Source organism: Panthera leo, chromosome C1 (assembly GCF_018350215.1).
Source record: "Panthera leo isolate Ple1 chromosome C1, P.leo_Ple1_pat1.1, whole genome shotgun sequence".
NCBI lineage: Eukaryota > Metazoa > Chordata > Mammalia > Carnivora > Felidae > Panthera > Panthera leo.
This window is the reverse complement of record NC_056686.1, coordinates 176,817,160-176,843,854: the sequence shown is the minus strand read 5'-3', so window position 1 is coordinate 176,843,854 and position 26,695 is coordinate 176,817,160. Positions and strand designations below refer to the sequence as shown.

The window sequence follows — 26,695 nt, the reverse complement described above, 5'->3', positions numbered from 1 at the left end:
GGATGTGGATGTCTGAGGCCATCAGGGAAAGGGAAAAGTCACCAAAGTTACCCAGCCACTACAGGCTGGGAAACTGAGAAACAGTTCTATGCCATTTCTCCCCTTACTGAAGTAACTACATTTTGATAATAATAAATTATTAGTTTGATAATAAATAAAACTACATTTTGAATAAAACTACATTTTATTCATACTGACATCTGTATGTATGGGATGATAAGATGTCTGTATTTCATTCAAAGGAACTCCATTTGGGACCAGATGTATGGAGAGAATCTAGATAAAACAAGAATGTCCATGAATTGACTGATAGGTGTGGAAACTTATAAGTACACAGGGATTCAAGAAGTTCAGCATGTTTAAAACATGCAAAATTCAGTCTGTTCAGCGCATTTAAAGAGCACAAAATTCTGTTAGAAATGTTGAGATAGGAAAATATTGTTCCCATCATTATTTAATAGAAGAGCTTTTAGAAAGTACATTTAAGAGAATATGATATCATATGTAGATATTTCTTAGTAAACTACAAATGTTTTGTTTGCTGCCATTATAGAACGGCAAAATGTTGAAAAAGTTGTATGTATATGTATGGACAAAATTAAGGTCCATAGGGTTTGCCACAGTGGGCAGTGATCTTTTCTTTCAGGTTGGAAGGACAGACATAAAGTAGCTGTTCTGTCTTTGTGATCTTCAGTAATAATAGAGTTACCATATACTGAATGCTTACTTATTTATGTAAACATTATTTCATTTGAATAAATGTTTTCAAAACTGTCACTGAAATTAAGTATTCTTATCCCCATTTTATAGATGAAAAAACTAAGGTTTAGAAGGCAGGCACTTTGCTCATGGCCACAGAGCTAATGAGGTTTGGAATTTAAACCTAGAATTGATTGTCTGACTCTAAAACCTATTCATTAGAGAAGTCTTTTGATCTGTCTTCGGGTGTTGGATATGTGAGGTGGGATAGGATGGCATTCTGACTGGGACTTCTGACACCCATTGAGTGCCTGTCACAGATCCTTTTACTTGGACATCTGCTCATTCATTTGAAGAGAAAGCCTGCCTAAGCAGACTTTTCCTTGGTCTGGGGTGTGCAAGTAACTCCGTTCCAATTAAAACCATCCAAACAAAGTCTATAAGGTGCAGGTGTGCAATGAGAAAATAGGAGTAAAGGACCGCGAAGGTCTCTTCCAACTTTAACATTTTTCAAAAGTTTTTATTTAAATTCCAGTACTAGTTTCAGGTATAAAATACAGTGATTCAACGCTTGCATACCCAATTTTAATGTTTGGTGTTACTGTGGTTTCCTGATTTTCCTGGTTTGTCAGAAACTTAAAAAGTTAAAGACTCACCCTGGAAGTAATATCCGACTCAAAAGTGTAGGGTGGTCGTAGTTATAGTGCTGGTATTTTTTAAGTACTTGATAGTAAAATACTTAACAGCCACCTAATATTTGGGAGTAGGGTAGAAGGATGAAGTGGGGCAGGAGAACAAGGAATAAGAAAGAGAATACCAGAGTGTGTTAGTAACTGGGACGGACTGCTGAAGTTTGAAGCAGGAGGTTTCTTGGGCCTTTGCCACAGTCACCAGATTTTTTTCTGCCAAGCATTTCCTAGTGTGACAGCAGGAAGAGAATGGGGTAGCTGTGAGTGCAGCTGCCTTCTTATAACCATCATTTCCCCATTTACTAAACTAACCTTTGACAGTGTAGGAAAAAGGAGCAGGAAGTCAGCATCCTCCAACGGCCCAGCCCCTCTGTCTGGGTGAAGAAGCCCGGCTCTTACGAGAGCCCACAGGACAATGGCATCCATGCCATACTTCTAGCAGACAAGAGGAGAAATTCCTCCGCAGAGACGGGAAGGCTTATGGAGCTGCTCATGGTGATACCTCATTCTGAATGGCCAGAGCAGCTCCATTTATTCCTTGGTGACATGTGGCACCTGGGGATACCAGTCATTTTAGGGCATTTTTAATACACGCTTTATATAGATACAATTCAGATGTTTTGAACTTCTGCAATTCCAGAGTATATAAAATGAAGGAAGGCTTCCAAAGATTTCTGTAAACAAAGAATAACTTTGATTACTGAAACCTAATAGAGGTGGAACGAAAAAGAATATTATAGGCCAGTTTCACTTATGAATATCAATGTAAAGTCCTAAATAAAATATATTAGTGATCAAAGTTAAATAATACAGTAAGAAAATAATATGACCAAGTAAGATTTATTCCAGATTATAATAATTACAGAGTTTATTGTGACTGGGAAATTCATTAATGCAACTCATTATGTAAACAGAGACAAAGAAGAAAAAGCATGTGCTTATTCTACAGTTGCTGAAAAGGGCTGGCAAAATCCAACACCCTGATAAGAGACATTAAGTAAAATAGGAATTGATGGATATCTCTTTAGCCTATTAAAATATACATCTCTCAGTTCTATAAACAGTAACTTACTTGGCTTGGAAAACAGTAGTAAGTCAGAACCATGGCAAGGATGTTCACCGTTTCCCCTAATATTTAGATAACGTTACATTGGTGGTATTCACCAATGCAGTTAGGCAAGAGAAAACCATTAGAAGCATAAGAATCAAAAGCAACATCATAAAGATATCGGCTCTCCCTAAGTTATTCATAATTTTAATGTGATCCGAATAGAAATACCGAGTTGCTTTCTGAAGCTATGAAAGTCATCAGGAAAATAAACATGCAAGAATAGCAAGGAAATGCATGAAAAAAGTACAGCAGTGAGATGGGACCAGCCCTATTAGATATACTCCAAACCCTCTGTAATCAAACACTGTTCAGGCGCTCAGGCTTATGAAGAAAAAGCCCCATGGGAAAGAAAAGAAAATCTAGGAGTTGAAACCAGGTACATAAAATTTGGGTGATAAAAGTGGCAACTGAAAGTTCTGGGGAAAATACAAATTTCTCACTAAGTGTTTTTAAGATGAACGGATAACCAATTGGGAAAAAGTTAAAATTGGAGCCATACTTCACAGTAAACACAGGAATAAACTTCAAATGGATCAGAGATCTAAAAGTAAAAAAGAAAAAAAACTATGCACGGTCTAGGTTAAAAATGGGTGAACTCCTTTATAATCTGTCAGTACAGAAGGGCTTTCCAATAGGGAAAATCCAGATATGAAAGAAGAAAATACTGATAGATTTGAATATATAAAAATACCCACATAAAATCTGTGCTGTGTAGGACTCTATGTAAGAAAGTTTGATGGGCACAGTTTTTGCCATGGGAGGGGCTTTAACTCTAAACAAAAATAGCATCTTTCTAGAATCTCATCTATATGAGAACAGTCTCGTGTTTACCACTCTGCCACTTGGGCCTAGGACGTTGCCTGACCTTGACTTAGTGTCTTGTAAGTCCTACTGTGTGAGTCATGGAACACCTTATGTAATGAACACGTAGACACTGCTATGTCCATGTCCTGATTATCGAGGATGGGACCAAATACTATCAGTGTGTCTGGGTTGACAGTCATTATTGCTTTAGGGTAGCCGCTACTCATTGAAGTCCTTCAATGGCAGTGCTGTTCAATTTTGATAGGCCTCTGAATCACTTGGGATCTTGTCACAATGGAGCTTCTGATTCAGTAATCAGATTAGGACCCGAGAGTCTGCATTTCCAGCAAGCTCCCAGGTGGTAAGGTACTGCAGGTCTGGGGACCACACCATGAATCACAAAGCTTTGAAACAAGTACAGGGTTAATAAGAAAAATCTTGTCTACAGAATTTGAGAAACCGTGAAATAAACTTCTTATGTGGTACCATGCAACTGTGTGAATTAATGGAAAACTCCAGAAATACTCTGTTTATATTAGGCATGAACTGAGCCTAGTCTTTCCGTAGCCTTTTTAATAGTTTATCAGCATTTTCCAGGTCCTTGAGAACTGAGCTATTTCTTGTCAACACCCATGTGGGAAGCTTGTAGGAGGTTTTGGAAGGTCTGGGAGGTAGGTAAGAGCACAGGGTATGGACTTGACTTTGGAGAGTAACCAGCGGGTAAATATGCTAGAAGAAATGATACTTGTTAACCACGCACCTCCCATTACAGGCGCAGTCGGGGAATATTCAGAGCACTGTGATGTTAGACAAACAGAAGGAGCTTGACAGTAAAGTCAGAAATGTGAAGGATAAAGTTATGGTGAGTATTGAGTAAATATATACATTTAGCCTCTTTTTGTAAAGGAAAAAGCTTTCGATTACTCGAATGTGAACGTGGTAACTAATTTGTTTTTCAAGTAGTTGAGAGAAAAGTTTTGCTGAAGTTCCAGACCATAAGTAAACAAATTGGTTAAACCAATGAGCAGATAGACTTTTATGGCCCCTTTTATAACTTCCAAACATTGAGCTTATCTCTTTCTTCCTTGCGAGATTGTGCAGAAACTGTCGACTTTGCCCCATCACACAATAAACTAGATGTTGCTGCTCTAAATAGCCTTTTATGTCTATGCTTCTCAAATCTGGGGTGTTCCTGGGATTACACAGAGCTCCAGCATGAACATAGCTCATCTTTTTCAAGCACCTGTTTTACTCTAAAACTTGAAAAGGGAACAGAAACATTTCACTTGAAAGAAATCCTGATACATTTCTGATTAGAATAAAATATCCACAACAATTTTAAGATAAAACCTGTAAGGTCATATGAAAGCAGAGAGCTGCTTTGGTGCCCTTGGTGGCCTGTGTTCACCCCCCTCTACGGTGAGAGCTAAGTCGGAGGAAGAGACAAGGGGTCTTGCTTTACACCAGGACTGTATCTGTGGGAAAGGCCTTCCAGCTGAGAGGTGTGATCTCATCTGGATATTGGTCACCCCAGTGTGGATTTGACTTTGTGCTTCAGACAGTGCCTTTCCGAATTCCAGATTCTTTGAAGCAACTTTATCCTGCAGCCTTCTAAGGAAACACTTCATTAGAAATCAAGTAAGCCCAGTCTGGAAATAGCCATATGTTTTCCTTTCTAAAAAAAAGTTCTTACATACTTATTAAGGACGTTGAAATTATTATGTATGTGATTAGAATTTTGCAAGTTGAATCCATCTTTGAGGGAGCTGGATTGTTACCATGGTTTTCTGGGTCCTATGGAAACAGTCTATTTCCTAAAGTCTTTGGAAGCAGATGGGTGAAAACCTGTTTATGTTTTTGTTTGTAGTGTATAGAGCATGAAATCAAGACATTAGAAGACTTACAAGATGAATATGACTTTAAATGCAAGACCTTGCAGAACAGAGGTAAGAGTTAACATCGAAACAGTGCCCATTGGCTGTCTTTTTTTTTTCTGTTTACACTAGATAAAGAAGACAAGTATGTCTTCACATTTGCCAAACCTTTATGACTCTGAATTGCTAGTCTTGGCTTCTTGATGACTCAAGCCAGGGTCTTAACCTCTGTACTGTTGACATTTTGAACCTGATAATTTTTTTTTTGTTGTGAGGGGCTGTCCTACACAGGAGACGTTTAGCAGCATCCCTGACTTCTTCCCACCAGATGGCAGTAGAACTATTTCCCTAATCCCCAGTGGTGACCACCAAAACTGCCTCCATACCTTGCCGAATGTTCTGCGGTGGGGGCCGGGGGGAGTACCACCCCCAGTTGATAACCCCTGGTTATGTGTTATTCACTGTACTTCTTGTACCTGGCCCACTGATGGACATAGACTGACCGGTGTGCGGGGTTTCCCTGTGCGAATGCCAGAAGCTCCTTCAAACATTGCAGCTCCACATGTATACTCTGCAGAGAAGTTTAGCATTGCTCTTCATGTTTTAAAGCGGTTTTGCTCTATTTTGTTGCTTGTTTTTCATGATGGCAGGCCATTGACTGAAAAGAACCCAAAAGCATGCATTGTGTAAAATATGTTAGGTACTGCTGTAACCCTGGCTGTCATTTGGAGGGTACCAAGGTTAATGTGGAGAGATGATTAGTATAATTTGAGGAATAGTAGGAGAGAAAGGAACCTCAACTACTACTTCCTAATACTTCTCTTCCAAAGCTACAGATATGCTTTGTGTAAATTTTTTATATGAGATTTTGAATTTTGTCACTTATGTGCATTTAGGTAATCTGGCAGTGATTTAAGAACCAGACAGTAACTGTTCCCAGTTTCCATGGGTCATTGAAAACAAGTGTACTTTGTTTCAGCCTGTCAGTTTTTATTCTTAGGACATTTTTCTTATTTTGTTCAGTACAAACTGAAGACCAAACTTTGATCTATCACCAGATAGCATTTGGATTATATTTCTTCTAAGTGTTTGTGAATCTTGGATTTAGTGGGTTTTGGTTTTTTTACATTTATATTTATCTGCTCTCTCTCCCAATTCACAGAACATGAAACCAATGGTGTGGCAAAAAATGATCAGAAACAAGAACAGATGTTAATCAAGAAGATGTATTTAATGCTTGACAGTAAGAGAAAGGTAGTGATTCGCTTTCAAGAATAACATGTTGCTTCTGTCACAGGCTGGAAATAATGGACATGAAGTGTATAATAGATGAAGAATTATTTGTATAACCACTTGGCTTAGAGCCCCAGTTGAAATATTTGCTTTTGCTTTTAAAAAATGTTTTTATTGTTTATTTATTTTTGAGAGAGAGAGGGAGAGTGTGTGTGCGTGAGTGAGCAGGGATGGGGCAGAGAGAGGGGGGAAAAAGGCTCTGAAGCAGGCTCTGTGCTATGGGCTCAGACTCACAAACCATGAGATTGTGACCTGAGCTGAAGTCAGACACTTAACTCACTGAGCCACCCACATGCCCCTAAAAATTAATGTTTTTAAATTCAGTGATTAAAGATGAACTTATTTCACTTTACTTCTTTCTCTCTCTTTAGGAAGTAGTTCACAAAATAATAGAGTTGTTGAACATCACCGAACTTACCCAGAAAGCCCTGATTAATGATGAACTGGTGGAGTGGAAGCAGAGACAGCAGAGTGCCTGTATTGGGGGACCCCCCAACGCTTGTCTTGATCAGCTGCAAAACTGGTAAGATTCTCCAAAACTGGCTGGCTAACCCCACGAACTCCTGAAGCGCACATTTGAGTTGTTGTTAGTGAAAGGACCCTCTCAAAACTTTGGTTTAGAGTTTGATGTAGTCCAGCTTCTTCTTGCCCTGGAAGCACTCACTTGCAAAGCACACGTTTGTCATGCATGTGGCCGAGTTCAGCCAAGTTCTGCTTGGTTTGGAGCACTCCTCTCCCTACTCTACGTGTACCGTGGGATGCATCATTTGTGCCAAAACATTGGTGACGTCGCTGTCACGTAAACACACTTAACAACTTGAGCCCTGATGTTTTCTTAAACACAAAATAGTCTGAGACATTTTCCAGGCTTCCATGAGATCATAGTTTGTTGTGGACCATTCATTTGCTCATCATCGAGTAAACACTTATTAAACGCCATATGCCTGGCACTGGGCTAGGATCTGGGGACACGTGATGAATGGTTTTTGGTCCTCTCAGTGTGGAGGCGGGAGGTAGATGTAATCATTCCATGCAGTAGAATGTTACCAGTGCTCTAACAAAGGTCTGTCCAGAGTTCTGTGGAAGATGAGGGAAGGAGTCAGCAGGACAGGTTTCTGAAAGGAAGTGGTCTTGCACAGACTCTTGAGAGTGAAGACGAGTACTTCGTGGAGACCAGGGAGGAGACCAGCATGGACTGAGGCAGAGGAGAGGAGCAGCTGGGCATGAATGGGGGTCTGCAGTACCCCATATTGGATGATGGGAGAGTGGGGTGCCGGGGAGGACAGGAAGAAAATGGAGGTGGCAAGATGCTGGAACCTGGTTGTGGAGGCTCCCACACAGTGCTAGGAACGGGACTTTGTCCAGTGGGTGCTGGTGAGCCAGGCAGGCTTTTTGTTTAAGTGGAGATTTACTTCTCTATTTTATTTTTGTTTTACTTCGAAAGGTTGCTCTGGCAGCAGTCAGGAGGAAAGGCTAGAGACAGAAAAGCCAGCTGGGCGACTGGGAACATGTTAGTGTCGTTTGGGGGAGGGCCAACAGACCAGAATGGGTGGGAGACTGGATCAGAGAGGAGATGAAGGGATGGTGGCCTGGAACAATTTCCAGGGGCCCAAGGACCAGAGATCTCGGGAGGTTCTCTGGATGCTACTTTTTAAAAAATTCGCAATTAGTATTCAGTCATTTATTTTTATTCTATAGATTGCCTGCTCATATTCCAAATTTCTTTTTGGTTAGCACAGAGCTTCCTAGCCCAGTGTGCCTCCGTGGGCCTTGCGGGGCACTGACCCCCCTGTCCTCCTAGTGCTCTGGGAGGCCCTGGGCTGTCTGGAGCCTCCTTGTGGTCATTTAGGCCACGGGGAGCCTCTTCCAGAGCCGCAGATGCCCTCCAGTGTCCTCCACTGTTCTGTCCATAGACTGTCATTTTCTTGTGTGTGCCATGGCCTGAAATGTGGGGAAGCCCTGGGTTAGAATCCACCTGGAACTTGCCCACCCACCATTAGCCTACCTTCTTTCATGGTCAGGGGCTGCTCTCTGGGTGCCTTGAACAGCATTCGGGAAATGGAACTGTGAAGTGAAGGAAATGTATTTCGCTGGGAGAAGATTTTCTTTTGTCATTACTCCAGCTAGTCAAGTGACAGTCCCACAACCTGACTTGGCTCAGAGGCACTTTACAGTCGGCAAGGAGGAAACTGAAGCAATCACTGGTTTCCTCCTTGGCTAATATTTTGAGTGTCTGGATTGAGTGCTTTGCCTTCTCCTTTCAGTTCAGTGAAACCATGACCTTGGTTCCCTCTTCTCCTCCTTCCCCAGGGCCTGCCATTCCTATATGTGGGCTCCTTGCTGCCTCCCGCATCACCTCTGATGAAGTCTGCCTTGCTGTGTCCCTTGCCTCTGCCCTCCTCTTTACCCTCTCCCTTTAAATCTCAATTATCTTACAGGTCAGGGGAAATCACAGATCCCCAGCGGGCCGCACCCCACCCCGCCCCATCTCCTCAGGTCCGTCTCGAAGTGTAGGGAGGTCTTTGACCTGGGCTGTAATCAGTGCCATTGGTTTCTTCTCCCTGAATAACTGCCCTTGAACACCAAGATGAACCTTGTTCTCTATTTCTCCCTGCAGTGTGTGGCCATGCAGATAACATCGTGTGTTGCCCGTAAAAACCTCTTGTTGATCTCCGTGATTCCCTGTGATCCAGGCTGCTTTATGATAGCCTGCGATTGAGACCCGTGTGTCTTGTCCCTCCCCAGGTTCACCATAGTTGCCGAGAGTCTGCAGCAGGTTCGTCAGCAGCTTAAAAAGCTTGAGGAATTGGAACAGAAATACACCTATGAACACGACCCTATCACAAAAAACAAACAAGGGCTGTGGGACCGCACCTTCAACCTGTTCCAACAGCTCATTCAGAGGTAACTTGAGGGGGATTGGTTTGTATCTTCTGCAATTATTTTGCTCGGGAAAATGTTATGGTGATTCAGATCACTTAGAAGTGTTTAATAGGTTATATAAAAATTTTTAGGGCAGTCACCTCTTTCCAAATTCCTGTCTATGCCATTGGCTTTCCATTCTTGTGGCTATCTAGACTGATAACTTGTCAGTTTTACTCCTTGGGCCACTCTGTGCCAAGACCTGTCAAGTCTATCCTGGTGTCCCCTCCTTGCCACACCAAGGCCTCATCCTGTCTCCAGCTCTCAGATCCTCTCTGCTAGACTCATACATGGTCACCTCCCAAGTGCTTCCCTTCTCAGCCCCTGCCTCCCTAGTCCCTGTGACCCTGTGCTTTCCAGAGCAGACTTCAGCCTGTCTCTCTGTCACCTGCTCATCCAGGTGGAGCCCCCTACTACACACTTGTACCCTATGTCCACAGTCCCAGCTGGCCACTCCGGGGTGAGCTTCTGCACGTGCCTCGTTTTGGCAGACCTCGTGCCCACCACATATAGTCGCTTTGCCTTGCCTCTCGTAACTATTTCCTCCACCTCTCTCTTGAAAGTCATCTCAAAATTGTAAATCTCAGCTTATATCTAATCATGAAATCTTCCAGAGTTCCCGAATATGTTACCTCCCTTCAAGATCTGCCTGGTTCAGTCTTCATTCTTGTCCCGTTCTGGATTTATTATGTAATTGTGTATGTATTTCTGTTGTCTGTGACATAAATTGGGAAGTTCTTGGAAGACAGACATGTGCATTTGTCATCTTTTTGTCCCCCATAAGGACCTTGTACAGTGCCTTGCCCACCGGCAGGTGTTCCACATATGCTTAGCAGATGAATAAATGGCACTGAGTAGAAAGAAGCATAGAGTTCATATTGCAATTTAGTCTTCATGTTAACTTGACATGTGGCTAATGTCCAAACAGGAATGCCTCAGTGCTATTGTTTTGAAATAATCAAGGATATTTATTTACTAGGGTTTTGGAATGCAAATCCGATACTTTTTTTAATGAAAATTAAGGCTTGGAAATGTTTAGTAGATAGATAATAAGTATTACTAAACAATTTTACTGGAAGAACAGTTTTCCAAAGGATACCAAAATACCCATTTCAAATTATGGTAGTAAGGCAATATGTTACATGGTTCATTTTCAACTGTAGTAAAATTTCTTTTTATTTATTTTTTTTGTTTATTTTTATTTTAAAATTGGGATGCAGTTAACATACAACATTACATTAGGTTCCGGTGTACAACATCATGATTTGATATTTGCATATGTTGCAAAGTGATCACCACAGTAAGTCTGGTTAGCAAATTTGGTTCTTCATGCAAATTCATAAATGAACATAACCCAACTCAAGGTTTTCATTATTGACGGTATCACAGTTCACTGCAACTACTCTGATCTTTTTGAGTATAAATTTGGTGTGGGGATTTCTGTGCTGACTAGCAAACCTCACTTTATCAACTCGTTCGAATCTTCCAAACTGAGTTTGAGCTTGTGCCCTCTAACCCCCTCTCCTGTTGAGGGAAAATAATTCATACTCCCTCAGCATTAATGGAAATGCTAATCTGCACTCTGCTTGGAACTTACAGCTCATTTGTGGTGGAAAGACAGCCTTGCATGCCAACTCATCCTCAGAGGCCACTAGTCTTGAAGACTGGGGTCCAGTTCACCGTGAAGTTGAGGTAATTGAGAAAAGATGGAATCATTACACCTTCTGCCATGAAGTTTGCATCCCTCAGTTCCTTCACAACACTGTCATATAGAGTGCTTTAGAGGAAGCAATTTTGCAGTAGGCATTTCTTTTCTTTTTTTAAGTTGTATTTATTTAGGTAATCTCCACACCTAATGTGGGGCTCACACCCATGACCTTGTAATCAAGAGCCTTACGCTCTGAGCCAGCCAGCTGCCCCTGTAATAGGCATTTCAATGGGAATTCTTATTTAGAGTATCTAAGAGTCTGTCTGTCCTATTAAAATTAGAGCTATAACAGATACATATGTACACACACCTGATATTTTCCCCCGTGATAAATGTAATGCACGTTCACTATAGAAAGGAATTCAGCATTGCAGAATTGAAATAGTAGAGAGTAAAAGTTCCCAGCAGCCTCATGCTCTCCTGAGTATAAGCTTGTAACCTAGGCTTTACATACCCCTGCAACCATATGTGGTGTGTGTGAATATGGACTCATGACACATGTTTTTTTAGTGAATGGGCTCATAGCTTTCATCAGTTTTTCAAAGTTGTGTGTCATCTAAGTTGTCTGTAGACCACCATGGTAAACAGCCTAGTGTCAGTACTCTCAGATTTCTGTCCATGTCCATACAAATACATACATACATTTATATGTGTATGTGTGTGTGTGTCTGTGTACACACACACACACACACACATATATATATGTTTTTATACATAGATACACACATATGCAAGTACGTAATATACAGTATTTTATTTTTAAAAATAAGGATTCTGCTATACGTGTTTTTCAGCCTGTTTTTTCTTCAGTAAGAAATCATAGAAGTGTTTCCATGTGAGACCATGGCTTATCTTTCTTTTTTTGAGTGGCAGATTTATTTAACTAGTCTTCTACTGATGAGCAGCTGGACTCTGAAGAGCTACATTGGCCTTCAGAGTTGGCCTCGGTCCCCTTTCCTGGGGTGCTGCTGAGCGAGGTCCCCAGTTGCTGCTTCCCGGTTGCTGGTCTTATAGCACCACACTCAGGCACCCTCGGGGGACCAGAACTCACAGCCAGAAGGGACACTAAAAATCTAATCCCATCCGCCTGCCCCACTAAGTGCAGCAGACCAGTGAGGGGCTCCTTCCTGAGGTCTGTAGCTCATCAGAGAAGACACATGCACATCTTAGCCCTACGTTCCTTCCTTCCGATGTTAACCTGTTTTTTCTGATTATGGATAAGAGTTCTTATTTTTTCCCAAGAGAACAAACATTAGTCACAAGTTTTAGTAAAAAGTACATTTGCAATTTGTCACCCATATAATTGTCCAAAAGTAGAAATCTTGATAAAACCCAGTGTTGGCAAGGCTGTATAGGGAAGCAGGTACCCTCACTCACATTTGGTGGGAATGTAAAATCAGTGATGCTTTCTATCAGAATTTAGTGTTACAGTTTTGCCCCAGCAATTCCATAGCTAGGAATTTATTTTGCAAATACAATTAGAAAATATTCCAAGTTGACATACATGAATGTTGATTCTATTGTTTGTAATAACTGGAGGGAGTGAGGATTCGTGAAACCTTCTCCAATAGGGAATTGATATAATAAATAAACTCTAATAATTTTTTAAAGTAATAATGACTTTTATTTTTCATTCCAGACTGTTGGTGAAATTGCAGGAGCTGAATTATAATTTGAAAGTCAAAGTCTTATTTGATAAGTAAGCTATCTTTAATATTATCTAATATACATACACTATTGAAATTCTGGTTTTGTTAACCAAACATGGATGGAAGCACTAGAGCTATTTATAAGTGATCCCAGGAGATTTAAAAAAAAAATTTAAGTTCATATATTTATTTTGAGAGAGTGCACGAGTAGGGTGGGGGCAGAGAGAGGGTGGGAGAGAGAGAATCCCAAACAGGCTCCGTGCTGTCAGCACAGAGCCTGATGTAGGGCTCAAACTCACTAACCATGAGATCATGACTGAGCTGAAATCAAAAGGCAGACACTTAACGAACTGAGCCACCAAGGCGCCCCTAAGTGATCCTAGGAGATATAAATTGATAGCTCCCATTCTGGACATTGGGAGCTTCCTTTAGAGCTGATAACATGCTGGTGCCTTTTGAGACTATAAGTGAACAAAAGAATGAGTGTATTTTATTCACATGAGTTTGTAGTGATCAAGTCTTGCATACTACCCCACCTCCCTCCTAGGCCAGCCCCAGAGGAGGAGAGGCCTATGATCACATACAGGCTGAGGATCCTCGAGGCTGCAGTGATTCTGCGGCCAGTTGTGGGGTCGTTTCTGGAATGACGATGACAGCATTTTGCGGGGACTGTGTGGAGCCTGCTGGATCCACCCTTGTCTCTTCTGGGCAGTAGGGACCTGGGAATGGATGGGGTCTCTCACAGGGGGTCTAGATGGAGCAGTCCCATCCCATTTTGCCCTTAGACCTTAGACCTGGACTAACACTGACCTAGCTACTGTCTCCCCTCTCTGCCCCACCCTTGATACATTTAATGTTTTTGTGTGTAACGTACTGATTTAGCAAGTTTCAAGACCATTTATGATAATCCAGGTTTCCTCTGGTATTCTAGCTTTCCGCCCTGTAACAATATTCTTTCTTATAGTCTGTGCCCTTGTCTTTCCTGCCATCATCTTTGGTTTCTCTGTGTATCAGCTTTTGCTACATAACAAATCACCCTGAACCTAGTGGCTTAAAACCCAAAAAAGTTATCCTTTCTCTTATTCTGTGAGCGGTAGGTGGTCTTTCTGGGCTGGACCGGCTTGTTTGTTGCTGAGTGGTCCAGCATGGACTTGTTACATGTGTGAGGGCTGGGATAACCGAGCCCTTCTCCATGTGGTTCTCAAGGGCGAGCCAGGGCTTTATGGCATAGTGACAGCATCCCAGGTGGGTAAGAAGAGCAGCATGAGAGGCCTGTTGGGGCGAGACTTGGAGCTTGTACAGCATCCCTCTCATCCATTCTATTGGCAAAACCAAGTCAGAGTTGCCTAAAGTTCAAGGGAAATACTCTCAATGTCTTGAAATGAAGTGTGGCAGAGATTTTATGGCTGTTACGTGTGTTACCACACTGTGCTCTATCTCAGTCTCTCTTTTGGTTTGTTACAGCTCTTTTGTCTTTTCTCTCTGTTCCAGCTCTGAGTTTCCTCTTAGCTCTGACAAGGAAGCTTTGTGTCACACTGTTCGTTCCCTTCATTTCAGATTCTTTTTTTCTTTTCTAAAACTGGAGAAAATTGGTCGCTCACATAGCTAATGGTGATGGTCATTCACAGAAATGTTGAATTTCTAGTTGAGATAGGAAAGGAAGCTAACCCATGTAACTGTGAGTGTGCTGATGTTTTCTAATCTGTGCCTACTCCTCACAGATAACATGGGTAGTCTGGAACGTGACTGAGTAATCACTAAATTTATATAAGAGGCAAAGTCGCTCAAGATTTAACCTCAGACTTAAACTGGACAGTTTCCCCCAATAATTGACTATTCTTGCACTCTCATAAAAGTATTAAAGATAGTAGAGAATAAAAAGGTTTGTGCTGTCACATTGGAAGTTCCCTTAGTTTTCTAAGAGCAGAGATTGCTCTCTGCTGCCCCAGTGCTTAGCATGGGGCCTCACACCGGGTATGTGATTGCTCAGGACGTAGCCCTGACTGTAGCTGACTTACGTTTATGGAGGGTGTGCTCTGTGCTCTTTCACCCGTTGTCTTTTACCCCTCGCCAAATCCTGTAAGGTCGGTGCTGTTGGCACCTCATGGTACGGATGATAAACGTGAGGCCCGGAGAGTTTATCTGTTGCACGTCCCTCCGCCGCCCTGGGCAGAGTTAGTGGTGGTTGATTGAGGGAGGGAGCGAGTGAATGAAATGGCAGAAAACCCACAGGTGTAGATTTTGTGTTGGTCTTTTACTTATAGGTATACTTTCATATTTTTCTTAAAGCTCAGTTCAAAATTTAAATATACATATATGACTTTCTTTTTTTTTTTCAGAGATGTGAACGAGAGAAATACAGTAAAAGGGTATGTCAAGTACTTTGTACTATATTTTACTACCTTTGTTTAATAGTTCTGAGCCTTTTAAGCATCTCTACTCTGTATATTCTGTTGTAGATTTAGAAAATTCAACATTTTGGGCACACATACAAAAGTGATGAACATGGAGGAATCCACCAACGGAAGTCTGGCCGCCGAATTTCGACACCTGGTAGGGAGACCAGTTTTCTGTGTTTTATGCGGCGTCTGGCTTGCTAGGACTTTATTTCCGGTGCAGTGGCACTCGGTTCATGGTGCGAGGCGGACGGCACCCCCTGGGAGGCTTCCTAGAGTTTGCGGGAACCTTTGTTCCTCCTCCTTGCCCCAGGACTGTTCTGTTACTGTGTTCTGCCAGTCTGTCCCCCAGAGATACTTCTTCGGGATGTGGCACTCTCGGTAACACACGCCATAAATCAGTGTGCGCATAACTTATCCGTTCTCGGTGCCTCTACAACCTTGCTCACTCTAGACTCCTGCAGTTTCCTCGGGATTTAGTACTGCTCCCACAGCCTGGCGGCTCCTGGTGAGACCGACCCCAGGAGTCTCTCATCGGCTCAGGATTTGCACCCTTCTTCCTGGTAGTCTTGCCCACAACCACTACCTCCATTGCATTCCTCCAGGGGGTAGGGATCCAGCAGGGGTTGTAAGCAAGCGGTGCCTGTCTGCCTGCTTCCGTGGGGAGCAGGGGCTGCCGGTTGTTGTGAAGATGTGTTGGCACTGCGCCCTGTGCACTCCCTGGGCTGGAACTTGCAGCCTTTTCGTTGGCAACCATTTTGTAAGCCAGCAAACCCATGGTGAGTGAAGCTTGACCTCATGGGAGAGCCTCACTCCAGACTCGGGAGTCTGAGGATGCCCAGAGCTGCTCTCGGGGCTCCAAAATGCTTCCTTAAAACCTCAGGGATTGAAGTCCGTGGGAGGGCAGTCTTAGCTGTGCCCTTAGCCTGAGGACCATGAAACAACTGATGAAGGTTAAGGGGCATCATTTGGAAAAGCTTGCATGGGGGAGGGGAGCAGGATATGATTCCCCGGGATCCTTCCAAACTCTGGTGTTCACATAGTGTCATGTCAGGCTGCTGGAAAAAGGCACTTAGGCTCCTGGGCCCACACAAGGGTCATTTCATATCTTGTTCTGCACCCTGAAAATAACTTCACATCCTTTATTCTTTCTAAGTCCTGACTTTGGTTTGTTTGTAGATGAAAACAGCAACTGTGACTGTTATCATGCTGTTTACTAAGATGGTTTCTTGTTCTATAGCAACTGAAAGAACAGAAAAATGCTGGCACCAGAACTAATGAGGTGAGTCTTTCTCTGTTGTGAATGGTCTCTAACCAGCAGGTCTGTCCGGGGAGGTTGGCTCAGTACCCCTTGTGGCCGGGGGTCACCTCAAAAAGGGATTCAGACCCAGCAGGGAAGAGCAGTGAATGAGCTTTAGGACACAGTATATCTGTGGTAGCAGTAAAAACACTGCTTTCGTGCTTTATGGTTGTCAAAAGATTTTGCACACGACTCCTGGACCCTCACAGCACAGTGGAACAGGTATAATGGGTTTCTGTGCTACTCACATTTCACAGGCGAAGAAAGTGAATCATGGGAACTTTGTAAGATTTTGCTAAGGGTACCCGGGAATTACTGTCTGAGCTGGAATTAGAGGCTCGTCTGGGGACTCCCATGCTGAAAATGAAGTGTGGCGAGAGGGTTTTCTCTCCATTGCATTCCCTGCCCAGCGGAATGGTCTTTCTGTCAGTTTCCCTTTTAGAGCCGGATCCTCGAGGAATTATATTTGTAATGTAATATTCAGAAATGAACTACGGACAGAGGTTTGGGATGTTTTCAGCCTTTATGCCCACGTAGCACGCCACCCTTCCATGCCGTGACCAGTGGTGCTCGTGTGGCAGAGTGGGACAAGCCCCGGCCAGGGCAGCGCAGAGATGTGCTATCTAGCCCTGGTTTTGATCTCTGCTCTCTTTGTGACCTTCTGAGGGCTTAGTTTCTCCTGCAAGCACAGATAGCGGCTGCTCCCCTCTGGTTCTAAGTCATGATGCCTGCATGCGATCGTTTGTAGCAAAACACTTCAAGAACTCTATCGTATTTCTACCTAAACCAAGCACTCATGACCTGCCAGGCTTTTGCAAATCAGTCCTTCCAGTAAATAATCACACCTGGAACGCACGCTTTCCAGCCCTGTCTGCCTCAGGCTGCAGCGGGGCAGCGGGCAGAGCAGGGCTGAGAGCCAGGAAGCTTCACCTCACAAATAAACCCATCACAAGTTGCTGTTTCCCTATCCACATTTCTTTCTGGTAATCTATAACCCTTGCCATGGTTACAGAAATCTTATCTTTGAGAGAACACTGATATACGATCGTTAGAACTGGGGCATACATTATTGAACATGGGAATTTTTTTCTGAATTGCAGCCGGCTGGGTTCAGGCTTCCTGCCACCTGTTGCAGTGCGTATTAGGCTCCTGCAAGCTGCAGGATGTGTGTGTGTGAATCACTGTATTCCTTTTTTCTTCCTTGTCTCTTTTAAGGGCCCCCTCATCGTTACAGAAGAGCTTCACTCCCTTAGTTTTGAAACCCAGTTGTGCCAGCCTGGTTTGGTCATTGACCTCGAGGTGAGACTTCCGTGCTTCAGACACGGAAAACTTTATTTTTACATTTAACTGTTAGACGCAGTGTTTGTTCTCAATTTTTGTTTTAGACACATTTACTTAATTGCTAAAAAAAGATGGTCTTTTTCAGCTAATACTACCTTGACATTAATTGAATGGTTCAGGAAGCTGGAGAGCTGAATTCACCTTGAGATGTCCTGTGTTGATTTTTTTATACAAAGCACGGAGACTTGTTTCTTTTTTTTTTTTTTTTTTTTTTTTTTTTAAATTTTTTTTTTTAACGTTTATTTATTTTTGAGACAGAGAGAGACAGAGCATGAACGGGGGAGGGTCAGAGAGAGAGGGAGACACAGAATCGGAAGCAGGCTCCAGGCTCTGAGCCATCAGCCCAGAGCCCGACGCGGGGCTCGAACTCACGGACCATGAGATCGTGACCTGAGCTGAAGTCGGAGGCTTAACCGACTGAGCCACCCAGGCGCCCCACTTGTTTCTTAACTGAAAGATCTAACAAAAATAAACCATGAACAAAAGAACTTAGCTTTACGTTTTTAGTTTTCAAATACAAAATACGTGCAAATTTACAAGTAATCCCTTGGTTGGTTTTGAGCTTACACAGCAGTCTGAAGGTGATATTTCTGTGATTCTGATGATTTCAAGGTCTTTGTCATCTTTTAGACGACCTCTCTGCCCATCGTGGTGATCTCCAATGTCAGCCAGCTCCCGAGTGGCTGGGCCTCCATCCTGTGGTACAACATGCTGGTGACAGAACCCAGGGTATGGAAAACACGCCTGCTTTTGTATAGATGTTAACCGAAGACCCCAGGGTCTAGCTTCTGTGCATCTCAAAGAGTCCCTGAAGACCAGATGTTGAGAGAAAAGTGACATAACTGGAGTGACATCGTTAGGGATCTTGAGTAATTCTGGATTAGGGAAGCATGTATATGTATTAGAAATGAGAATTATGGTTTTCCTTCTATGTGAATAAGCTCAGGCAATAGATTTCTTACAACGTTTACTGGGGAAGAGCTCATTTATTGCTTTTATTTTTTAAAAATGTATACATCTGCTAAACAAGCAGGCTTCATTCATTTTTTTTTCTTTTACGCATGCTCCATTCTAAAGTGGATAGTCACTGTTGATTAATTATGGTTGATTCTTGTTATTCCTTGCGCTTACATTCTCTTTTTTTTTAATATAATTTATTGTCAAGTTAGCTAACATACAGTGTATACAGTGTGCTTCTGCCTTCGGGCATAGATTCATCACTTACATACAACACCCAGTGCTCCTCCCCAGAAGTGCCCTCTTCCATGCCCATCACCCATTTTCCCCTCTTCCCCCGATCCATCAACCCTCAGTTTGTTCTCTATATTTAAGAGTCTCTTATGGTATGCGCTTACATTCTTTAAAGTCACCGTGAACACTGAATTAGCAAATACTGAGCAATTGCTACTGAGCTGCTCAACGCATGGCCTTGTTGCTGTGTGTTTCCTGTTGAAAGACACCTTCCTAATATATTTGTTGGCTTATTAATATTGAACTCATGGCCAACAGCACTCTGACTCATGCCTGAACAAAGCTCCTCTAGCACATGTGTTTTCTCCATACAGGTGTATTGTGGCCATCTTGCAGTTAGAACAGCAGACAGCACTTCAGCACTATACTTGGGACCATTTTAAAAATGAAATTTTTAGAAACCAAAAAAACCCACAAAAAGGCAAAAAACATGGCACTAAATAGACCTCAAAAAGGACACTTGCTTATGGTATAAGAGCTGAAACAAGAAGGCAGTTGCTCTGTTTGATAAGTGTTGCTTTGTCTGACCTCTCCTGGAAACATACGTGTTGGGGACTCAAATCTTTCTACTCATTGATATGTCCACCCATTCACAAATGAGCCCAGAAGTGCCGTGAGTAATGATTCGGGGGTTAAAGTAACTTTGAATGAGTAGATTGAATTCACAGATGTGAATCTGCAAATAACAAGAATCAACTGTGTTTCTCTTCTGTGAAAACTGTGTGTCACAGAAACCAGAACTGAACTTTGAGACAGATCCATGTTTTAGTGCCTTGCTTATGACCACTGACCTTACCTTTTGGGTGTTTTCTCTCCAGAATCTGTCCTTCTTCCTGAACCCGCCCTGTGCACGATGGTCTCAGCTTTCAGAGGTGCTGAGTTGGCAGTTTTCTTCTGTCACCAAAAGAGGTCTCAATGTGGACCAGCTGAACATGCTGGGAGAGAAGCTACTTGGTATGAACTTTTTATATATATAAAAATTGAAATTTATAAAAATATCTCAATTTGTTCTTTTTCCCTCTTTGCTGTCTATTTTGTTCAAGATAGAAGAGTGTCAAAAAAAAAAAAAAATGTGTGGGCTTTTCCAGCTGCAGCTTATTATAGCTAAATGAGAACTATAGCTCACCTTGGAAGGACGTATAGATCTGATAAAAGACTTAAATGAATCATTTCCTGATTATCTCATATTAACATTTCTGAGCAGGTTTCCTAAGGGAAATATTTTTGAATTACGTAAAATACATTAGTTGTGGCTAAAAGAAGTTCCTTGATAAGAAAGATGAAGTCTTATTAACCTTGGGGAGAAAAAAAGCCAAGTACCCAGCATGGTAAGAATAATAAGTAAGGTCCTGGGGCCACCCACCGCATAGCATACACCCAAGACTCTTGCCTCAGGTGGCCCAGGTACATGGAGACACTGTCCACATCAGGATGAAATCCTTGAGCAGCAGTTTTGCGTGATTGGCAGGATCCAGCCATGATAGATAATTCCCTTTCAGGAGCTAATATCATGAATTTATTAGTCTTCCACATAAGGCGATCCGAGACCTGCTAGTCTCAAGGTCAAATCTTGGATGAATGGGACTATCTGAACTATTTCTTTAAAAATCCATAGGCAGCTTTTTTCCAGATTTGCTTTCTGTACAGCAGAATTGTGTGTATTGCAAATACCAGTAGACTTCCTAACTACATAGCTCTCAGCAGGGCCTTCTCGTGGCCATGTAACTGTCACAGTGGGGTCTTACACTATTTAAGAAGATGTAAGAAATTACATTGCTCCATTTCCTTATTTGGTGTGAATTAAGACATACCATTTCTGCCTATAAAGGCTTATTTGTGGTTCTCTGGAAAGAGAGGTGATGGGTTCACCACCTTGTACAGCCTTGGCTGCTTTAATTCATGTAGCTGGCAACCCCTAGGCTTCCTTCCCCCTCACTTCTCTCCCTTGACTTTTGATTTGCGTCAGCCTCCCGAGTCCATGTCCCATCTGGAGGAGGGCTGAGAGAAGTGCCAAATGATATCCAAGATAAGCTTGAAAAGCCAAGTGTCAGTTAAATAGATCACCTAGGGGTGATCTTGGTCTTAGTTAGAAGTTTGAGCGAGCTCTGGAGGACCACTGGGAGAGGAGCCTGCTGAGGAAGGAGGAGGCAGTGGGAGAGGATACTGCACTGAGAGGGACGACTGAGGCTTCTCCAGAAATCATAGTTGATTAGCATTAATGTGTCTGAGAATATCAACCACGTACATACAGTCTTCCTCTTTGGGGTGTTGGCTCTTTTCTCTGAAAGGAAATACAAGAGCTATCAGTGTAACCAAAGCTTCAGAATCAGTGTTTTGTTTCCTGAAACAGCTTATTTTTATTTGGCTAGGTCCTAATGCTGGCCCCGATGGTCTCATTCCGTGGACGAGGTTCTGTAAGGTGGGTGCCCTTGGGTCGTACCCTCTCTGAGTGCTCGCTCCCTGTTGAGGTTCTCGTAGTTTTTGCTGTGGTAGTGATTTAACTGTGTGCTTATTTTGGCATGTTTGTCTCTGGCCCATGGAACCCCTTGAGCAAGTTGTTTACTTTCCTTCAGTGGAGAAGGTCAGTCTCCAAGTGTGAGTCGGACAGGAAGGGCCTGTGTGTGTGATAACGTTCTTTCATATCTGAAATGAGTCTTGTGTTTACTCACACGGATACCTTGCCTGGCAGCATTTTAGCCCCGTTCATGAGAAATGTGTGCTCTGTGCCGGCTTGCACAGCCTGATGGGCCAGATGAGTTTCCCCAACCCTGCTCAAGCAGAGGGACCAGTTGGAGGGAATAATCAGACCCCACTGGGGTCACCAGACGGTGCTGACAAGCTCAGGCTACTGCATTTTACTAGTACGAGGGCAGCTTTTGTTCTGCGTTCACCCTGGAGGTCATTCCCTCGCTGGTTCGCTGCAGTTTAGAGAGGGAAGCAGAGCCTGGCCCAGGAAATAGCCTGGTGTCTGCAAGCTGATAAGGGGAGGGGCGGCTCTGGAGGGGACAGCGTTAGTTTTGGCAGCTGGGCAGGCTTTGCAAATTAAAATCCAATCTGATGGTGGGAAGAGGCCTGGTAAGTCACTATTTTGAATTTCCTTGTTCCTAATGTGTGCGTTTGTACACTTGCAGGAAAATATAAATGACAAAAATTTTCCTTTCTGGCTTTGGATTGAAAGCATCCTTGAACTCATTAAAAAACACCTGCTCTCTCTCTGGAATGATGGGTAAGGGCCACGGATAGATTTATTTTTGAAACCTATTTTTAGCACACACTTCCTTACTGTAAGGCTGAGACAGGCCTGACCTGGACAGACCTCATTATTTGACAAGACTGGAGTGCATCTCACAGAAATGAATGCTTCCAGGCCGTCCCTTCAGGGCTTCATGATAGTGGAACCTCATCAGATTAAACTTATGCATATGCATAGTATTATGCATATGTACTTTTAACATTTAATTAAAAACGTTTTAGTGCCATTCATGCGTTCACTCATTTAACAAAATTTCTTAAGTACTTATGTAGTATATTGCCCTTAGGAAAGAAGAAAAACTTTTTTAACTTGGTGAGTTGTTTTTATCTAACTTATTCCAGGGTCAGTTGATGCTTCAACAAAGGCTTTAACTTGGTCAGAAGTGCTAGAACATAGAAATATATTGTTTGAATTTTTCTCTCCAGTATATAAGATGCAGAAATTCAGACATTTTCATGGCCTGTAAAAATCATCAAGTGAAAAAAAGGTCATCAGATAAACATAAAAGGCTCATTAATCCAGCAAATATTTATTGATCATCTGTAGCATCCTATTGGCACTGTGTTAATGATTTTTTTAGACTTAAGCATACAAGTATCTAAGTGAAATACATCCCCAAGTGTCAATTAAATAGGTTTTAAAACATCTAAAATACACGTTTTTATCCTATGTTCTTTTGTCAAATTTCAGTAATCTAGTTCACTTGTAAGTTGGCATGAAAATTCAAAACCTGGCTGAATTTCAGAGTACTTCCTCAATCTGTTTGCACACCCAGGTGTATCGTGGGCTTTATCAGCAAGGAGCGAGAGCGTGCCCTGCTGAAGGATCAGCAGCCAGGGACGTTCCTGCTGCGGTTCAGTGAGAGCTGCCGGGAAGGGGCCATCACGTTCACGTGGGTGGAGCGGTCCCAGAACGGAGGGGGTAAGTGAGGGCCTATACCTCCATTAGCACCATGCGCATCAAAGTCCTTCCTCATCGCTGCAAATCAACTTGTACAAATAATGAGCTTTTGACATAAAATTACAGATCCTACATTTACCCCCAACTGAGCCTCCCGGATAGGATTTAATACATTGCCATGAATATTTGTGATTCACTGCCTGGGACATACTGTGGAAATGATGGCTTTTAAAAGACAATGCCAGGAGTGCCTGGGTGGCTCAGTCGATTAAGTGTCCGACTTCGGCTCAGGTCATGATCTCGTAGCTAGTGAGTTCGAGTCCTGCATTGGGCTCTGTGCTAACAGCTCACAGCCTGGAGCCTGCTTTGGATTCTGTGTCTCCCTCTCTCTCTGCCCCTCCCCTGCTTGCTCTCTCTCTGTCAAAAATGAATAAACATTTTTTTTTTTAAGTAATAAATAAAAGACCGGGCCAGGTTCTTCTCTTTTCGTCAGGGTTGTTATCTGTAGATGAAGGATGTGAGTCAGCATTGCTGGCAACCAGTTTTGGGAGGAAACCCACTTTGTACAGGCACATGCTTCCAGACTCGCTGTGGGGGATCCCATGTGGGAGCACACCTGCAGGCAGGCTCTGTGAGGGGTCCTGGGGACTGGTACAGCCCTCCACTCTGCCTTCAAACAGAGCAAGTGCAAGTTTGTCTTTGCTCTGCCTTGGGTTTCTGTGGCTAAAAGGCCCCGAACACCTTCGCGTTATGGAACGGGTTTCTGGGGAAGAGGCTGAACAGCAGAGATGGAGAATGACAGAGATAAAATGGTTCCTTTTCTCAGTTGCTTATAGTTTGCTGTATTTGAGGGACTGGAGGAAAAACTGATTTGTTCCAATGACTCTTCTGCTATCCGGTGGAAGGATGCAACAAGATGGGATACTTTTCTTGTTCTGTTTTGTTTTTTTTTTTTTTTCTCCAAATAAAAATACAGGAAAGCTGGGGTTAGGGCACAGTGTAGGCAGTAGACATTAGAAGCTGCTTTTTCACCTTGTCTGCAGGTAGTGCCTTTCCTCAGCTGACTGAGGGATGGAACTAGCAAAGCAGGCATGGAGGAGGACATCCTTGGCAACCAGAAAGCCTAAGCAGGCCAGCACCAGCTAGCGAGCTTTAGGGTGCCCGCGTAGTCTGAAGTTGTAGAACAGAGTCCCCATAGCACCTGACCAGCAGCCCCTGGAATGTGTGCACCCAGAAGCGAGCTTCTGGATCAGTTAGAAAGCAGGATTCAAGTGAAGTCTGCGAATAAGTCCACGAGTGAATTAAACTGGTTTATTACAGTAAGGATTGGAAGAAAAAGTAGTAAATAGGGTCTTTTTTTTTATTTGTTTGTTTAAAAAATTGTTTTCCACGTATTGGCATCATTTATTTCAATAAAAAATTTCATTTTCCGGTCTGAAAAGAAAAACAACCAGAAAGTGAGATTGTTTTTTATTAACCTACTCTGTGACTTGAGCCAAGGTGGCCAAATTAGTATTTATTTTTCTGCCTGTGGTTGGATGCATCATGAAAGATTCAGGCTGCTAAAGATGTTTAATAATCCTCTCCTTGCCAGGTTTACAAATCTCACCAAATGATGACAAATGCAGTGTTGCATTACTAGCAAGTAAATGGCTGCCTTTATTTTTCCTGTTTCTAAGAAAGGATTATAATTTAGAAGTAGAGGGGCGTACTGTATTGTAAATCCTCTACTGTGCTTAGTTCTAACCAGGTTCACTCAAATCCACAAACTCTGCAATGTGTTGTTTCTGTCCTCTAGTGTTTTGGGGTAGTCCGTGGGACTCACTGAGCTCTTCTTTTCAGAACCTTACTTCCACGCAGTGGAACCCTACACGAAGAAAGAACTTTCTGCTGTTACTTTCCCTGATATTATTCGCAATTACAAAGTCATGGCTGCTGAAAATATTCCAGAGAATCCCCTGAAGTATCTGTATCCAAATATTGATAAGGACCATGCCTTTGGGAAATACTACTCCAGGCCAAAGGAAGGTACGTGGGGAAAGCATGTAATCATTGCCCTGATGAGCAATAGCACAGTTCAGTCATTCCTGGTGCTTATGTTCTCATTTTATTGTTAATCCAAAGGTTTGCTAGAGACAGGGTTTAATAACACACACTGCTCTTACCTTCCTGTAAGTACACGGTGCCTGCATAGACTTCACCCACACCCTGTCATTAACCCAGAACTTTCTTTTGAATCGCTGCAAGCAGGCTTTCCAAAGATGGTATAAACCCAGCATAGTTGAAACATGTTATTCGGCCTGATACGGACAGTAAGAAATGAACAAATAACGTCTTATTTTAAGGGGTGTCGAAAAAGTCCATTTTGGTCTTGTGTATTTGTTACACTGTTACCTTTTCTACATGGAAAGAGGTGAATGGCAGGAACACCATGGCCAACTCGTTTATTACCAGCCTGTTCCTGTAAAATTAGGGCACTAAGGCCCAGGAGAAGGAAACCAGTTCATTCAAGGTAATCCAGTTAATCTATTAGATCGTATTATTTCTAGTGATTATTGTTAAGAGCACACCTAGGCTTAGAACACAGGTCGCCTGCTTCTCCATCTTCACTGAGTTGCATTTCAGAACGTTCAAGTTAGACTGATCTGGTTTGGAACACGCCAACAAATTTTATTACATTTTAGAAGCCGGTATCTCAATATTAGCGCAATTGCTTTGGGAAGAAGACGCCCCCAGCTTCACCTTGACAGCTGTGTGTATCACACCAGCCAGGCCAGGACCAGAACACCAGACAGAACTTCACACGTCTGGGGCTCCAACTCCTGCAGGATGTCAAGCCTGGGAAGGAGAAACCTCTCAGCTTGACTTCTGTACCGAGCTCCCCTCCCTTCCCTTTGACTTGCTCCTACGTTCCCCCCAGGATTTCAGGTGACCCGGGCAGGGAAGTCACAACCCCTTAAAGTTATGGCACTCTAACCTGACCGTCAAGAAAAATGGTAAAACTTTCATGAAAGAATGTTGACCATCTGTTGTTGTGTGAGGTCTGCTAACGGAAAGCCGTACCCGATGTGTTTGCTTCCAGCTCCAGAACCAATGGAACTTGATGGCCCTAAAGGAACTGGATACATCAAGACTGAATTGATTTCTGTGTCTGAAGTGTAAGTGAACACAGAAGAGTACCATGTTTAAACACCTCAATCCAGCCCTGCTCCTGGCTGGGGCCTGGTGAAGATGCTTGTACTTTGCTTTTTCGTTGTAATTGCTGCTGCTGCCGCCACGGTCGGACTTGTTGGAAAGATCCTAAATAGAGATCCCGGTGTCACTGCCTATCAGAATTAAACTGCCTTTATAAACAAACAAAAAAAGAAAAGAAAAAAGAAAACCACCCAAGGTTGTTTTTAAGGTTTATAAGTTCCCTCCAAACTGATACTTTGAAAAAGTATAAATAAAATGAACAAAAATTGATCAGAGTGGGAAAGTAGTTTTTTTCAATTGAGGAAAGGCC

At 42.7% G+C, this 26,695-nt stretch overlaps 1 protein-coding gene across 2 annotated transcripts in view; it reads left to right on the top strand.

Moving 5' to 3' along the window:
- STAT1 (signal transducer and activator of transcription 1) overlaps nt 1-26,695 on the top strand; it is a 41,580-nt gene that overhangs the window by 9,528 nt on the left and 5,357 nt on the right. For both annotated transcript variants that reach the window (XM_042949503.1, XM_042949504.1), the window contains exons 6-23: nt 4,076-4,165; nt 5,171-5,249; nt 6,340-6,431; nt 6,842-6,993; nt 9,216-9,374; nt 10,992-11,084; nt 12,740-12,799; nt 15,089-15,118; nt 15,209-15,302; nt 16,386-16,427; nt 17,661-17,744; nt 18,417-18,515; nt 19,856-19,991; nt 21,407-21,456; nt 22,169-22,263; nt 23,066-23,211; nt 25,033-25,218; nt 26,273-26,348. In XM_042949503.1, the coding sequence (XP_042805437.1) occupies nt 4,076-4,165; nt 5,171-5,249; nt 6,340-6,431; nt 6,842-6,993; nt 9,216-9,374; nt 10,992-11,084; nt 12,740-12,799; nt 15,089-15,118; nt 15,209-15,302; nt 16,386-16,427; nt 17,661-17,744; nt 18,417-18,515; nt 19,856-19,991; nt 21,407-21,456; nt 22,169-22,263; nt 23,066-23,211; nt 25,033-25,218; nt 26,273-26,348 (1,763 nt within the window). The remainder of the gene's footprint in view (nt 1-4,075; nt 4,166-5,170; nt 5,250-6,339; nt 6,432-6,841; nt 6,994-9,215; nt 9,375-10,991; nt 11,085-12,739; nt 12,800-15,088; nt 15,119-15,208; nt 15,303-16,385; nt 16,428-17,660; nt 17,745-18,416; nt 18,516-19,855; nt 19,992-21,406; nt 21,457-22,168; nt 22,264-23,065; nt 23,212-25,032; nt 25,219-26,272; nt 26,349-26,695) is intronic.